The 15864-nt window shown below is 40.0% G+C and overlaps 1 protein-coding gene and 1 long non-coding RNA gene across 3 annotated transcripts in view; one reads left to right on the top strand and one right to left on the bottom strand.

The window, feature by feature from the left end:
* The window catches only part of LRFN2 (leucine rich repeat and fibronectin type III domain containing 2), a 37128-nt gene extending 34484 nt beyond the window's left edge, over nt 1–2644 (top strand). The window contains exon 2 of the mRNA XM_042818169.1: nt 1726–2644. Coding sequence (XP_042674103.1) covers nt 1726–2644 — 919 coding nt within the window. The remainder of the gene's footprint in view (nt 1–1725) is intronic.
* Nucleotides 1–15864, bottom strand: part of LOC122159997 — a 335999-nt gene that overhangs the window by 25124 nt on the left and 295011 nt on the right. Inside the window, exon 9 of one of the 2 annotated variants that reach the window (XR_006168728.1) lies at nt 10558–10690. The exons of the other annotated variant lie outside the window; for it this stretch is intronic. This is a non-coding gene — a long non-coding RNA (uncharacterized LOC122159997). Of the gene's footprint in view, nt 1–10557; nt 10691–15864 lie in introns of those variants that run through there. 2 annotated transcript variants of the gene reach the window in all.

Here is a 15864-nt window from a genome sequence, read left to right as displayed (position 1 = left end):
AGGAGAGTTTCTGAGTTTGTGGGACCTGGGACAGATGAAGAAAAGAGCTGGTTGCAGGGTCTGCATTGACAATAAATGCAGAGGCATTATAATCAGCAGCAGCAGACCTTCCATGAAGATTTTCAGTATGTCTCCACTTGCAGATCATCTGGAAAAAGTGAGAATATGTGCCAGATAGAAATAGATGAAATAGGTGTCCTATTGTTACACTTATTCACAGGCCTGATAATACTATGGTGAACTATAATAATAACTGGTAGAAGGGAGAAATAGAGTAACACACGGGAACAATAAGTGCTGTGGTCTGTGGATTTTAGTTATGAAGATGGTACAAAACTGTTCCTTGAACAATTCAGTAGTGTGCAGGCGTGGCCCCCATGCTGTTGTGCCAGCTGTGTGTTGTTGTCAAAGCCACACAGAGAGGAGGACAATTAGAAATGACTTGAGACCAGCCACTGTGGCTATTAGTAGTCATTTTAGCTATAGTTCCCAGCAGTTTCCAAGAGGGCTGCTTTATATCCTCTCATCTCATACTGAATAGTTCATCCGTGTTTGAGCAGAACATCTCTATTATGATGATGAATGTGTCAGGGATCTCAAATATAACACTGAGTAAATCTGCCAGGTTTATCCTCCAAGTTTTTCTCATCAATATTACTTTTACCTGCACAATTTTTTTGTTTGTTTCTGTGTTTGCTTTTTAAAATTGAAACAGAACGTTGCCTGTGGCCAGGCGGGTGTGATTTTAAGTGCAGTCTAAGTAAGTCTAAGTGCAGGAACGCACAGATGCAGAGATCAGATATTCACCTTTGTAGTGCCCTGATGCTGCTTCTCTGTGCAGGTCTGTTCCCTCCCACTGCACTGAGAGGTCCCTGGAGTGTTGTAATGTGTGCTGTCTGTGAATGTTGTTTGAGGCTAGGAAATCCTGGCACTCCCAGGAGTATGCCTTTTTCCTATGGCCATACCTTACTATCCCAGTTACACTCATGCCAGCTTGGTCTGTGTTGCACATTGTTGCCTGTGCTAAAGATCTGCATCTCTAAGTCAGAATGGACTGTTTCTAATTTCAGCTATTTTCTCTCCCTCGAGCCTGTAATTATGTAGCAGTAAAGAGAAAAAAAAAAGGCAAGGGGCACCACTGGTTTTATTCTCAGCCACTGAGAATGCCAATATTTCTTTTTCTCTGAAGCAGGAGAGGCTGCCTGCCCTGCATTCTCATGGAACGCTAAAACTAAATGTAGCCTCTTGTCTTCACAAGGTAAGCAACCTACCAGAGTTATACAGTACACGTTCAGGCACGCACGAAGCGCTGTCACGACTGCCAGGTTCAGACTTAGGAAATGCAATGGTCATTTGCACACTCAGAAAGAACCGCTCTTGGTAGGCATGTACTTTTATTCTGAATTATTTGTTCAGGTTTAAATGTATTTAAGATCAGTACAAGAAAGGAGAGAAAGGGAGCAGACTGCTTTGCTTTGGTTTTCTTTACTCCCTTTGTTGTACATTTGAGAGTTGGCCTTCAAAACTTCTGTATTCCTGAATACTGGGTTGTTGGACCCACAAGAACCAGGAAGTTTGAATGCTTGTTTGAATTTTATGGCTCTGAGTCCTTCCTGCCAGTTCACACACTGTTCCCATGACTGTTCTCTTGTTTCCTCATTTTCCTCAGTAACATATTTTTTCTTTTATCTTCTTTTTTTTTTTTTTTTTTTTTTCTTCTTAAAGGATGATTCCTGCTACAAACAAAGCATTTGTCGTAAACAACCTTGTTTCTGGAACAGGCTATGACCTCTGTGTTCTGGCAATGTGGGATGACACCGCCACTACTCTTACTGCCACCAATATTGTAGGGTGCGCCCAATTCTTCACCAAAGAAGACTACCCTCAGTGCCAGTCAATGCACAGCCATTTCCTGGGTGGGACCATGATTCTGATCATTGGGGGCATCATTGTGGCAACTCTGTTGGTGTTCATTGTAATACTGATGGTCCGCTACAAGGTCTGCAACAACTCCCAAGGGAAGATGTCCAACGTCAGCAACGTCTACTCACAGACAAATGGAGCACAACCGGTTCAAAATGGAGTCCTGCCCCAAGTCAACCCCAAAGTGGTGGTGAGAAACGAACTTATGGAGTTTAACTCTGGGTCTGTGAGAAGCAGCATCTCCTCTTCTTCCAGCTCTGTGAATAGCCGTGACTGTGATAACTATAGCCTCCAAAGTGAACAGGGCACATTGTCCAGTAAGTGGAGGCCCCCCTCGAGGTCAAAACACAACATTGACCGTCTAATGGGAGCTTTTGCCTCCCTGGAACTGAAATGTCAGAAAAAGGAGGAGACGACAGACTCCAGAACTTCCACGGCGGCCCGCCATTCAGACAAAGAACCACTGCTGGGCCAGCCGGAGTCCAAATTTCGCAGCCTCCTCATGTTACCTCTGGAGGGCAAAACTAAACGTAGCCATTCTTTTGACATGGGGGACTTTGCTACATCTCAGTGTTGTACCTACCCAAAAAAGATAACGAACATTTGGACAAAGAGGAGCCTCTCGGTGAATGGCATGCTTTTACAGTACGATGACAATGACCTAACAGGGGCAAAAGGGACTTACGGGAGTTCAGAGTGGGTAATGGAAAGCACAGTGTAAATATCAAAGTCTCCCCCCATCTTCTCCACTCATGTGTTATATATTGTGGTTTGCTGCAGTAGCATGCTGCTGCTGCATTTGGAAAGAGAGGGGAGGAAATGTTTTCAGTTGTACTGGCAAAACGGATAGGTAAATAAATAAGTAATTGGGATGCTAAAAGAGAAAGAAGGTCTTGCAATGTGAATAGGCACATATGGTACCGTTCCTGTTGGTCCCCAGCTGAAACGTGTGAATGTTTCAAGAAATTTACTGTTGTATTTATCATTGCTTTCCAAAAGTTTTTCTAGTTCTTGGTGAACTGTCAAACAAGATTAAACAGAGGATGAAAAGGGGTATAAGAGCATAAATTTAACTTTAAAGGTTTTCTTTTTTTATATAAGGGCAACTCTTTTATCCACAGAAATGCACTTCTATGGATGTAAGACTGGTGCTAGGATGCATCTGGTTATTATTGCGAATGACTTTCTCAGATGCACAGGCAGGGCATCTGCAGGGACAGATCAAAGCAAATTGTTTATCTTGTAGCGTTAACTGTGACATCTGGGAAAATAACAATACCTGTCGAGTGGGCTTTTGGTTTGGGATTTGCTGATTTTTTGTTTTGTTTTGCCTTGTGAGTGCTTTTGGGCTGTTTTGTTTTGATGGTTTCTGTTTTTTCTTTCCCAGCAGAAAGTCTGTTTCCATGTTTTCCATTTTTTGTTTAGTTTTCAGTCTCCCACTAAATCCCCTGGATGGAAAGAAGGATCCGTAAAAAGGTCAAATTTCTGAAGTTCTGTATAACCCACCTCTGATACTACACTTCATGTCCTAGAAAAATTAAAATCCAGGGCCTGATAAGTTTTTAAAAAGTCCTCCTATCTTCTTCATATTCTCTGCTTGTCAGGGCTTAAGGCAGATTGCAGCAACTATTGGTATCTCTGGCGGTTTTGCTAACAAAGATGCAAAAAGTTGTTATCAAGACTTCATAGTAAAGGAAAAAGAAAGGGAAAACCAAAGTGTCTCCCATGAACAGTCTACATTATGAATGCCAGTTGCTTCTGGCAAAGGTCACGCTGTCACTCTCTACTCAACTGACAAAGAGAACACAGTTTTCCACCCTAATGTGACAAAAGCTCCTTCTACAGTCTCCATGACACAGCTTGACTGTACCACTAGCATCACATGAAATGTAAGTTTTTGTGTGTTTCAGGGGATCGGATATGTTCCCAATTAGCCACATAAAAAGAGTTAAATTTGAGTGTCAGGACAAGGAGTCTCCCACGTGTCCCCTGCACACAAACAGCCTTTCCTATGTACCCAAGCGCCCCTGTCCCTCACCCTAACCTATTTGTTAACTAAGAACATAAGCTCTTCAGTGCTTGTAAACTGATTCTCAGATTCCTTGTTGGGGAGCATTTCTGTGGTTTTGGAAGTGCCCATGGTCCATTGCCGTCGGTGACTTTATTGTCCTCGGTGACTAGACTGTGATTTCCAGCATTCTGGTGGCTACTGCGACTGCCCTTGTTTATTAATTTGTTGGCTGCCAATGATCAGCTGCTGGGAACCATTCTGAAATTGCACATAGTTCCTATGATTTTGTAAAAGATGTGGGGAAAGGGTCAGGGCACAGAGCAAATAACACATGAAAAAAACTCTATGTATATTTTTTTTAAAGGTGCAGAGATATATTGTGACATGGCTGTGTACTTGATCTTGTATTTGTCATGTTTCCTACTTGGAGTTTTAGAAATGACATCCCTGTGATCAGAATATTTTTTCCTTTTTTCTTTTTTCTTTTTCTTTTCTTTTTTTTTTTTTGCTACAAAATGTACAGTAAAAATATTCTTGGGGAAAAGTACCTGCTTTTCATTTATTTGCTGTTCTGCGGTCTTCTATGAAACCTAAACAAGGAGCGGTGATCATTTAAAAAAAGGTCTTAAAAATATGTTTGCTTTCTCTCTCCTGTAAACTATCTTTGACTTCAGGGTTTTACATATATAAAGTAGGAATCCCATAATACAGACTCTTTTGGAATACAATCTCCTTTTTAGAGAAAAGATCTTTTAAAAAGGCATCTCACCTTTTTTTTTTTTTTTCCCTGTGGTCACATTTGTACACATTTATATCACTAATATAGAGAATAGTGATCTCTGCCCTGATCCAAAACATGAAGAAGTAAGAGGAAACCTTTTTGATGGCTTTGCAAGCTTTTTCTCATAGCCAACTTTAATATATTCAAAAGAGATTCAGTAAAACTTTGTTTGCAACATCTTTCAAAGTCTGATTTTCTTGTGCTTTCCAAGAGGAATGGCACCTCTATTGCCAGAATCTACATTATCCAACTGTCCAGATGGCAGCTTCCTATTAACGACATTTACATTTATGTTGCACTAAAGACTCTTAAAGAGGTTCATATATTGATTTTTCTTTTCCTTATTACGCTGTGGTGCGGTTCAACTACAGTTTATCATGATGCTGCTTCCCTTTGGGCATGATGTTTGGGTTGTTTTTAATTTAGCTGTTGAGTTCATCATCAGGATTAGTAGCATATGCAGTCATGAATTTTCAAAAGCAGTATCTTACACTCTTTATTAAAAAGCAAAGCATCTATTTCACTTTCTCACATAGGATTAGAGTATGTCAACAGATGCTGCTTTAAAATAATAGATAGCTGCCAAAGAACCCAGGTAATAAAGGGCACAATCTAACAGCTGTATTTTTTACTGTTAATCATGATTTCAATTCATTTAGTTTTAATGGATGAGGCTTGATCCGCATCAGCATATTTGCACATTGTGAAATGTGCAAAATGAAATGAATGCCCAACAATTGTTGCCTTTGGTACTCACAACATTTGGGACGAACACGACCAAAGAAGTTGTACGTGAGGCAGGGAGCCACCCAACAAATCAGCAAGTGAACAGCCCTGGGAGAAGGTTGGAACCAACCTGGCGTGATGGCGCCAGTGCTGAAGCACCTGATAGGGTAACAGTGTCCATGTGTAACCAGCCATGGCCCTGCTCTCACAGCCATCAAGTCCTCTCAAATTATCTTGCAGCTTCCCCTGTACAACTCTGAGTGTTTCAGCACTGCTAAAAACAATGCTTTTTGATTACATCCTGTAACCATGCCCTAATTGCTAGTGCAGGACTGTGACCCCCAAGTTCCTCCCCCTCACATTCTTATCAGGCTCTTTCTGCTGGTATATTTGCCTCTGTTTCCACAGGTGCATCTCATTCAGCATCTCTGGATTTGATTATTTCTCTATATTGCTGTTGCGTGGTAGAGATATTTCTTGCTCCATTTCTGAGGGCAACTACACATCAGTCGCTACTAAAATTATATATATACACATACTCATTTTCTGAGCGCAATACATGTTTTCCATACCTGGTTGAGAAGCTGAGCTTCCTGTATCATAGTGAAAATGTCATCCAAATAAAAAAGATGACAAAACGGAAATTTCTGAAACATGATGAGATGGAGTGCACGTGACATGGCATTTGTTAGGAACCAAATGGTCAATTTGAGCATGAAATCTATGTGTGTGTATGTGTCTGTCTGTGTACATAAGGAATTGTAGCAAAGCAGACCATATTATTTGTGTCCTCCTTACAAATTTCATGACTTGGACAGTATTCCTTGTTTCAAATGTCTTTTCTGACGGCCAGCTCTACAGGACAGCAACTGATACGCTTTTCCCTTCCCCTTTGGGGAAGATGATCTATTTTTCCAATCTCCACCCAATTCCTGGCTACAGTTTTGATTAATTCATTCAAAAATCAATGCATAACAACAAAGCAATGAAAAGTATACTGGCTTTACATGATATAAGATTGAAAGGTTGTACCTTTCCCTGAGCTAAAGCTGTTCAAATCCCACACTGTAAGATTGATTTGCTCTGGAAACAGAAGGAAATAGCGTTCCAAGAGACAGCTTGTTTCATTCACACACTACACCCAGCAAAGGGTTGCAAAGACATATGACCAAAAAGAGCCCTTGGAGGTGTCTGAATAAGTGCAGTAAATGCAGCAGTGATTTAAACACTTTTGAACCTGGAAGCCAATGAATAATTCCATCTGATAAGGAAGAAAACGTTTTAGCCTTTGAATAGCTCAAATGTCACATCTGTTTCCAGCGCTCTGTAACCATTAACCCATGGGTAACACATAGCATACCATATGGTTCATGCAGCACACATCTTCTTGCAGTTTATTTCCAGAGAAATAAACTCAGTGATTCTCTCTGCACTGTTTTCAGTGTTTACAGTTAACTACCTGGGCAATTGTGGAGTTGTAATAATAATGTAGATGCAAAACTAACAAGTAACATTATTAACATATTTTATGGTTCACTTTTAACAAAAATTGCCCTAAACACAGTCAGGGCATCCCGCCAAAAAGCATTAAATCTGATGTTAGGCTGTACGCCAGATGAAAAATAAATCTAAGAGTACCTTGACATTCTTGCTTTCAGTATAGGAATTTCGTGTTCTCCAGTATGTTTACCTACTCCTAATTAATTATTTGGTAATCCCCAAAGGTACAGCATTCCCTAGCATCAGCTGTCAAAAGGCCCTACTATATGAAACAGTGCCAGATGCTTATTTCCAGTATTACACTGCTAACAGATGGCAAATGCCACAGATATAAATATATAGAGAGATATAGATATAACAGCATGTTTTTGCATTTGTATTCATGCATACATGTTTATGTAAACACAAGCACACATGTCTATGTTTTGCTCTTTAACTTTATGGTTAGTTATACACAGATTTTCCTGTTTGGTAATGATGGAATTTCTTTTTTTTTTTTCTTTTAATGAAATACTAATGACATGAAAAAGAGACCAAAAGCCTCCTATTTTAGGAAAATCAACTGATAATTTACATCTCATCCCAGCTGGTGGAGTTCAGTGCTTCAAAAGAACTTAACTCAAGGTGAGGGGTTTCATGTGACTGCAGCAGAGACTCCTATGTTAGGGCACTTATTCACCCAATTCTTCCAACACATGCTATAAAAAGTGAGAATTTTTGTTTTGCAGGGAGACATAGGCAGCAACTGTTTTGTACTGTTCCTGGTTATGCTGACAAACTGATTCTTTTGTTGGCTGGCTTGGATTTTGGGAGGATCAGTCAGCTGCATCAGATGTTAAACTCAGTCATAAAAGGAGCCTGAACACAGAAACAGTGATATTCCACACCCTCCACTAGGAGAAAGTGCATTCTGGATTTACAATCCATGAACTTCAGTCTGCAAACACAAGAGGAGTGCTCCATTAATTACTTGTCAGATTGCAGGGTTGGTCATCGCAGTTTGATTGTTCTTGATGCTGTGCAGATCAGTAAAATAGGAGTCAGCCCCTGGCCGTGCCAGTACAGAAACAGGCATCAGACAATCTGCAGGGAAGGACAAGACCTGCAGCAGATGAGGATTTGTGCAAAAGTACATTTAACCTTAGGAGTAGAGACTTCCTGCACACTTGCCCACAAGATTCACATTACACCTGGAATTTACTGAATGGTCAGCCTTTGTAACTCTGATTTTAAAAAAATTTCCACATTTGTGCGGGCAATTTTGATGGGAGAATGTATGGGAACTGCTGAATCATGGCCTGAACCTCTGATTGATCACCTGGGGCAAGCAATGAGTCAGCCACAGGAGCACAGGTGAAGGCAATTCACCTGTACTGCCGGAAGGGGTGGAGCCTGGCTCCACCTCTCTTAGACCCATTTAAGAGCTGACGATCAGTGGGAAAGGATCTCATCTGGAGATCCCTCCTCTGGAGTTCTGCAGCAAGCCCAGGATGCAGGTAAGCTTTCTATCTATTCTCTTTTTGTTATTAGTATCTGCTTTGCTAAACTCTTTGGTTTATTTCATAGTTATAGCATCTATATATTCATTTACTATACAGAGGGGAAGGAGAGAGAGAGAGAGAGGAAAAAAAAAAAAAAAAAACAACAACAAAAAAACAAACAAAAAAAAACATCATCACTGATAATGCCACCAAAGACATAGGGCTCATTTAGTCTTTCCAAACAAGTGTGCTTAAGTACTCCTCATCTTTATTGCTTGAAGCCTCTTAGTCTCACAAACCCCGAGAGTGCATCTAATTTTTATTACCTAGAGCTTTATCACATTCTTGGTTTTAGTCTAATCTCTTTTTCTACTGCCATATCCCTTTTTTCCCCTACTCTTTCCATGGTTCCTGGTAGTTGTCCATGTAGAGCACACATGAGAGGTAAGCCCTCAGCTCCAGTGCTATTGTAGTATCAAGCTACCATGGGCAGGGGAAACCCATAGCTCTTAACTGTAGGCAGTTCAGTTGCTCTGTTACAAGGGTGATACATGTGTGATGAAAACACATGCAGGAGCTGTGAGGAGATAAAGAATGCATAATCTCCATGAATTTTTACTAACAAATTTAATGAGGTCTTTGTGGTGCATGTTTTCTGCAGGCTTTTGGCTAGAGCAGGTCTCTGTAACATTCTTGAAGAATAACACAAGGCACATCTAAGAGAGTGTCCCACCACTTGCAAATTATCTAGGTTGAACTTCAAAGCACAAACACCACAAAAACAATTCATAAAGTATCTTATGCTTGCTCTCTCTGGTTTTGTTTTTTAATATAAGAAAAAGGAACTTTTTTTTTTTTTTTTTCCCCTTCTTTTTCTCTTACAAACAGCAGAATCATTTTGGCTGAAATTTTCCAAATAAAAGTTTGGCTATAGAAAGACAGAGCTCCAAGGGAATGTGCCAGACAATTCTAACAATGTTATACTGCCGTGTTTGCCAATAATATTTGTCAAGCGATGATAAATTGAATGGATGCCTCTCATGATACATTTCAAGTTTCTTTCAATGGAACTAATTTATTTTTTAAGTGTTAATACTCCTATCCTCTTCTCAGCAATTAACAATTCAGAAATATTTTAATAACAAGCTGTTAATCACAAGATACTTGTCTGCACAGATTTAAAAAATAGACTCTGTTGTTTCAAGGATGTTGGCTGTCTTTGCCAATGTTATTGGTACATTGGTATGAAATGTAGCATTTGATAAGACATTGGCAAGGCTGCATGCTGTGAAACATCTACTTTTTACCCTATGGTAATGAGGATGAAACAAATCCAGAGAGAGGATGTGTTAATCTTGCTTCCTTTGAACATGACTCAGAGATGTGAAACTTCAAGTAACTAGGCCCACATATCTGATATAAAATGGCAGTCAGTGGGCTGACATGATCCAGATGTTACTGCAGCAGACAGATGCATGCTTGTCACTGCTGGAATAGGTGTCATACTCAAAGGCTGGCCTAGATGAAGTGTGATCTCCAGAAAGGGACCACTGCACAGATCACAGCATGAACAGGGGACATGGTCATGTAAGAACACATTATACCTCACTAGTGTAATAGATTTCTCTATTTGAGTATCCTGTGGTAGAATTTGGCACTGGTCACTTCAGGAAAACTCCCTAAATCTTTGCCTCAGAGCCTGAGAGACTAAGCCTTTATCCTAATCTCCATAAGGAAGCAAAGAACTTCTGAAATTCATACCCTGACAATCAAAACTGGAACAAAAGCGATTTTTGAATTACTCTTTTTGTTTCAGAGCTTCTGCCTCTGAGCCTGTCAAACCTGACTTTGAGAAAAATCTCTTGTCAACTGGGAGGGCATTGTAGGGGAGTGGAAATGCACAGATGTGTGTTTGTGGAGATGATGGCAGAAGTCCTCATCTGCAAGAAGGCCAAAGTGCACCTCCTGTCCGTCTTAATATTTCACTGGAGACCAAATATACAGCAACAACAGAATCAGTAGCAACTATATCAAAGCAGAAGATGTGCCATAAAACAGAAACAAATTAAAAACAAAGAAACAAGAGAAACCAACAGAAACCACCATCACCTCAAGAAGTACCTTTCTCATTTGATTTTGAGGAACAAAAGACCAACCATTTTCTCTTCCATTCAAATACTGCTCTGGATATAATGCGAAATTTGAATAGAAGAACAATTTCATCTTCCGGGATACTTTATTGCACTGTGCCAGATTGTATAGTGATATCTGGAGAAGACACACAGAAAACAGTCAGTACAGTACTGATTCTGTCCAGGTAAGCTGCTGTCCCTAGAAGACTGTCTTCTTGTTAATAGAGGATATAAGATGACAGATTTCTGTCAAAGAAAGCTCAATGGGATTGTGGATCTTTACAGCTGGGTTGCAAGGCCAGTGCAAAGCTCAGTAGGCACATGAAAATGCGGTCTGTCTGGGAGTCGTTAGTACAAATGCTTTCAACAGCTGCCAGAGAGCCTCAGCTTGCTTTTTGGTTGGGTTGCTACACAAACAGATCCAAAATGACTACACAGATTCAAATGATTGAAATGTAACTGTCTGCGATATGCTGAGTGTTGGCTAATGGTTAGCATTGGTTAGAAGTCATGAATACAGATGAGAGCAAGGCAGCTTTGGCTGCAGCTCCTGGGCTACAGCTGTCTGCAACCTGCTGGGCACCCAGATCAGTGTGCTGCTGGCAGCCAAAGGCTGGCTGGAGTCTGCGGGTCAGAGCCACCTCAGCTGGACTTCCTGCAGGAAAGACCACCAAGCATAAGGTTGAATGGGATTGAGGAACTTATCCTTCCTTGATAAGAGTAATTTACAGAAGCTGGAGGACCCTGCTTCTGCTATCTACATTTGGCCTTCTGGGAATCAGAACCTCCTCCTCACCAAGTTCCTTAACTCTTCCATTCCCTTTCTTCACTAATTTATCACTTGATTTCAGGAGAGAGGATACTTTTTTATTTGCTATACACCTAAGCCCAACTGACAATTGGCTGATAATTAACAAATAATTAGTTAATTTGATAAAAAAAAAAACACAAATAATTAGCTGGATGGAGCTCCTTCGTTGTTCACAAACTGAGGACCCAAGTTTTCTGAGAAGCATTTGTTACCACTCAGTGCTCTTCCAAGAGATGGGATGAATGTATTTCAATACTTAGGGCCTTGCTAGCTCTTCACTCTTGATTAGTTCAGCAATGGCTCTTTCTGGACAGTTTTAGAAAACAAAACAAAAACAAAACAACACCAAAGCTTAAAACAAACAGTGAAAACACTGACCCATTGTTTTGTTATTGTTTCATATAGAAAACAAGCTATAGCCTTTTTTGTTCTCCCTTGGGAACATCAAATTGGTGACCTAGATTTCAAACAGCTGAAAGGTATTACTATGTCAGGTATGTTAGATTTACTGTTAATGACACCATGGTTAAATTGCATATGGCATTAATATGGATTACACCTAGTGATGAGCTTCACAATTAATCTCTAGGATAGGTGACCTGGATCTCATTTTAGTCAGGAGAGGTTCCCATACCCTTTTGGCTATTTTTGAGACTAGTTCTAATGAGCTAATCATTATATATCCAGTTCATATATGTATACATAAATTCATTTCTGTAAATACAAAGCAGTGTGAAGTGTTCCCCTTATCCATATTACTTGTGGTGATTACAAGCAACTGTACTTCTTGTTTGGCATGAAATCCTGTTTGGCCAAATCCTCTCCAGAATGCACCAAGAAAAATCTACAATTTGCAGTGGGATAACTTTTGAAGTGCTTTTAGAGGAGGGCCGCAAAAATGATCCAAGGGAGGAAATATCTCCCCTACGAGGCCAAGATGAGAGTTGTGAGGCTTTTCTGCCTGGAGAAAAGGCAGCTCCAGGGAGACCTGAGAGCAGCCTTTCAATATCTAAAGGGAGGCTATAAGAAAGAATGGGACAGACTGTTTAGCTGGGTATGCTGCGATTGGACACGAGGAAGTGTTTTCAAACTAAAGGAGAAGAGATTTATATTGGATATTTTTTAAAAAAAAAAAGTTTATGACAAGAAGTCAAGAACTGGAACAGGTTACCCAGAAAGGTAGTGGATATCCCTCATCCTGGGAGACATTCAAGGCCAGGTTGGACTGGGCTTTGAGCAACGTGATCTAGCTGTATGTGTCCCTTTCATTGCAGAGAAGTTACACCAGATGACTTTCAAAGCTCCTTTCCAACTCAAGCTATTCTATAGTTCTATTTATTAAAGCTAAATATGAAATAACCCTTCACAGAAATGTTAATATGTGCTTTCTGCACAAAATTTCAGCTCCAAATGTGCTGAACAGAGATAGAGCTGCATTTTTCTGACCTTAGCCAGCCTCATAACCTCCCAAGTAATATAATCAATGCTAGAGACCTATATAGATTGCAGCAGCTTTACAGGTTGCAACAGTGCTTCCTTAGGTCCACATTTTTGTCTCCTTTTTTGTCATCCTGTCATCTTTAGCACACTCAACAAGATTTGTTGAGTAGACCTCCCCAAAACAGTTGGGGTATGGTCTTTTCCTGTGCTGGTAGAAGTCTGTTTTTAACTATTTTTATCCCTGATACTTTTCACTTGTTGAAAAGTAGATCATGAGGAAATCAAGCTCTCTTTACCACCTGCAATGGTGAAAACCCAGCCAGACTCATAACGTGTTTGGTTCCAGCATGGCTTGCCCATCCTGTGTTGTCTCCAATTAATGTGTGTTCATGTCACTTATTTTTCATTCATATGATTATGGGGGGAATGGTCCTTTTACCACTGCCTGTATTAGCATACAGAACTCCCACATGAGTACAAGTACTCTCCATTCATTATTTGCTGTTCATCATGTCTTCATTACTTGGCCACATAAAAAGTTATTCCCATCCAGCAAGGGAGTAGCAGTAATAACACAGTAATAACATTTGATCTATCACAAATGGCTACATGGGGAATGTAATAGCTGAAATTAGCAATATAAGCATAAATCCTAGAATAACATCTTTTCCTCCAAAACAATGTGCAAATTAGACAAATATTTGCTAAAATTAGGGTAGTTCAGAAGTAATTCATGAATGAAAACAGAACAAGAACAGAACAAATCAAGTTCATTGAATGATTTACTTGGAAAATGTAATTCTAAGAGCTTTAATGGTCAGTTAAAATGAAAATAATGATGTTTCCTGAACTGCACAACATCTGCTGCGTGCGTAGAGAAAGAAAATCAACGGTGAGGGTAGCATATATTGCAAACATGCAGTTTGTAGCCTAACAGCATAGAATTTCCAAAAGGGCTATGAAGAAGGAATGAAATTACTGGAACTGAGATTAATAATAATTAATGTAATTTGAGTCTTAATTGGAAAGGCACTTCCTTAATGTCCCTTGTTGAAAAGGAAGGGACTATATTTAAAAGACTTTTGAAAAAAAAAAAAAAAAAAAAAAAAAAAAAAAAAAGTAATAAAGTGGATTTACAATCCAGGCCTAGTGCTGAGTTTGCTCCTAGACTTCAGATTATAGGAGATTATCACAGATCAACTCTTTTCACAGAAAAGAACCTTTTAAATCCATCTCAGCATTGTCCTTATTAGGAACGAAGGAGAAAGGCTCCTTCCACAGGGACAAGAAAAGCTCTTAATTCATAGCTTGTCAGAGGAAAGGCGTTTGCTTCAGCACTGAAACAGGTTAGTTATGGCTCTAATTTACACAGCAGTGTGTCATCCTGGTGCAAGGGACAACACCTTTAAGTAATAATGAACAAGTGTGCGTTGACAGAATAATAATCAGGGACTGAAAAGGTTACAGTACAGTGCACGGTAAAGCTAAGTGCCTACTTTCATCCCATTGGGTGCCATAATATCAGGAGTTAGGAACTGCAGTTACTATATAAAATAACATTAGTGAGGCAATTAGGACCTAATGGTTTGTGGAGAGAAGTCTACAAGACTTTATAAAAACATCTGAACTAGACTGTATTCAAGTTTTACCTCACTCCTATTTTTTTATTTTTTTAGACCATATTGCCTTCTCAAGGGTAGAATCTTCTTAAAATATAGTGAAGAAACACCAGAGACATCAGAGAAACTTCTCAGTATATATGGGTAAAATCTCATGGAAACTTCTGCCAATTAATCCCAAATCCATAATCTGATCTCAGGTACCTAATAATGAAATTACTGACTGCAAAGGAAATGCTAAGTCACAGCTTGAACCAGTGATTGAGCACCTGATGGCAAGGCAGGGCCAACCCAGGGGAGCTCAGGTGTGTGCAATGTACCTGAGTGACCAGAAGGGGTGGAGCCAGGATCCACCCCATCCCAGGCCTCACTTAAGGGTTGGCAGTGGAGCCAAGGGTGTCTTACTGGAGAGCTCTGCTTACCTGAGGCCTTCTAAAGGTAAGCAGCTTTTTTCTTTTTTTTTTTTTTTTTTTCCCCCTTCACTTCTTTATCTGCAGCTGCTGCAAACCTGTAGTCAGCTGCTACCTCCAGGGCACAGCCAAGATGTTGAAGGGATGGAGGAGAGAGTTCTGCTGTTTTCAGCAAAAAAGGAGTGAAGTTTTTGCAGCGTTTCATTGACCAGGTGCCATAAGAATGAGGGCTGTGTTTTAAGGCAAATGCTGTATAATAACTCTTCTCCTATGAAACCATGAAGAATCTACCATTGGTTTTGTACTTTTTAGCTTTGAGAACATTTTACGGAGGCATCAGTTACAGGTCTGATTGTGAATCAAGTTTGGTTCATGTGGATTTTTCATGACTTTCTTCTCTTCCTTAGTTAGCAGCAGAAGAGTGAAAGTCAAGAGCAATGAGCACGTGACCAGAGCTGGGTCTCTTTAAGTTCATCCCAAACTGGTGCATGGGAATTTGAGTCTTTAACTGCTAAGTTGAAGATCTCCCTCAGATTCACCTTTCAAGAGGTTATTCTGCTCTTCATTATGATTGCTTTTTGGGAAATTTCATCTTTTAAATAGATGTTCACTTTCATATATATATTACCACTCTTTTAAGTGGATGCCTCTGAAGCATCCACAAGGAATTGTACTCCCAACTTTGATCTTGATATCAAGAGAAACAAAATAGGTTTGTCCAGCACAATATCTTGTAGATTATTTTACAGTGGAGCTATGGGGATTGTCTCCCTAAGAGGAGGAATGTGTATTTGCTGAGTCTCGGGGGAATTTTAATTTTTTTATTGTTTAGACTTCCTTTGCCATTTTTAGGACAACAGTTGAATGCAGTTTTATTTGAATATCCCTATACAGAAGGGAACCTGACAGAGGGGGCAGAAGATGCAGTTAAGATGCAGTTGGGGGTTGGAACTACATGATCCTTGAGGTCCCTTCCAACCCGGGTGATTCTGTGATTCTGTGATTCTGTGATTCTGTGATTCTGTGATTC

The sequence above is a fragment of the Centrocercus urophasianus genome, unplaced genomic scaffold (assembly GCF_019232065.1).
Source record: "Centrocercus urophasianus isolate 14NV4802_14NV808 unplaced genomic scaffold, USGS_Curo_1.0 seq_10, whole genome shotgun sequence".
Lineage (NCBI taxonomy): Eukaryota > Metazoa > Chordata > Aves > Galliformes > Phasianidae > Centrocercus > Centrocercus urophasianus.
The sequence above is the reverse complement of the archived record's forward strand: the minus strand, read 5'-3'. Positions and strand labels throughout refer to the sequence as shown.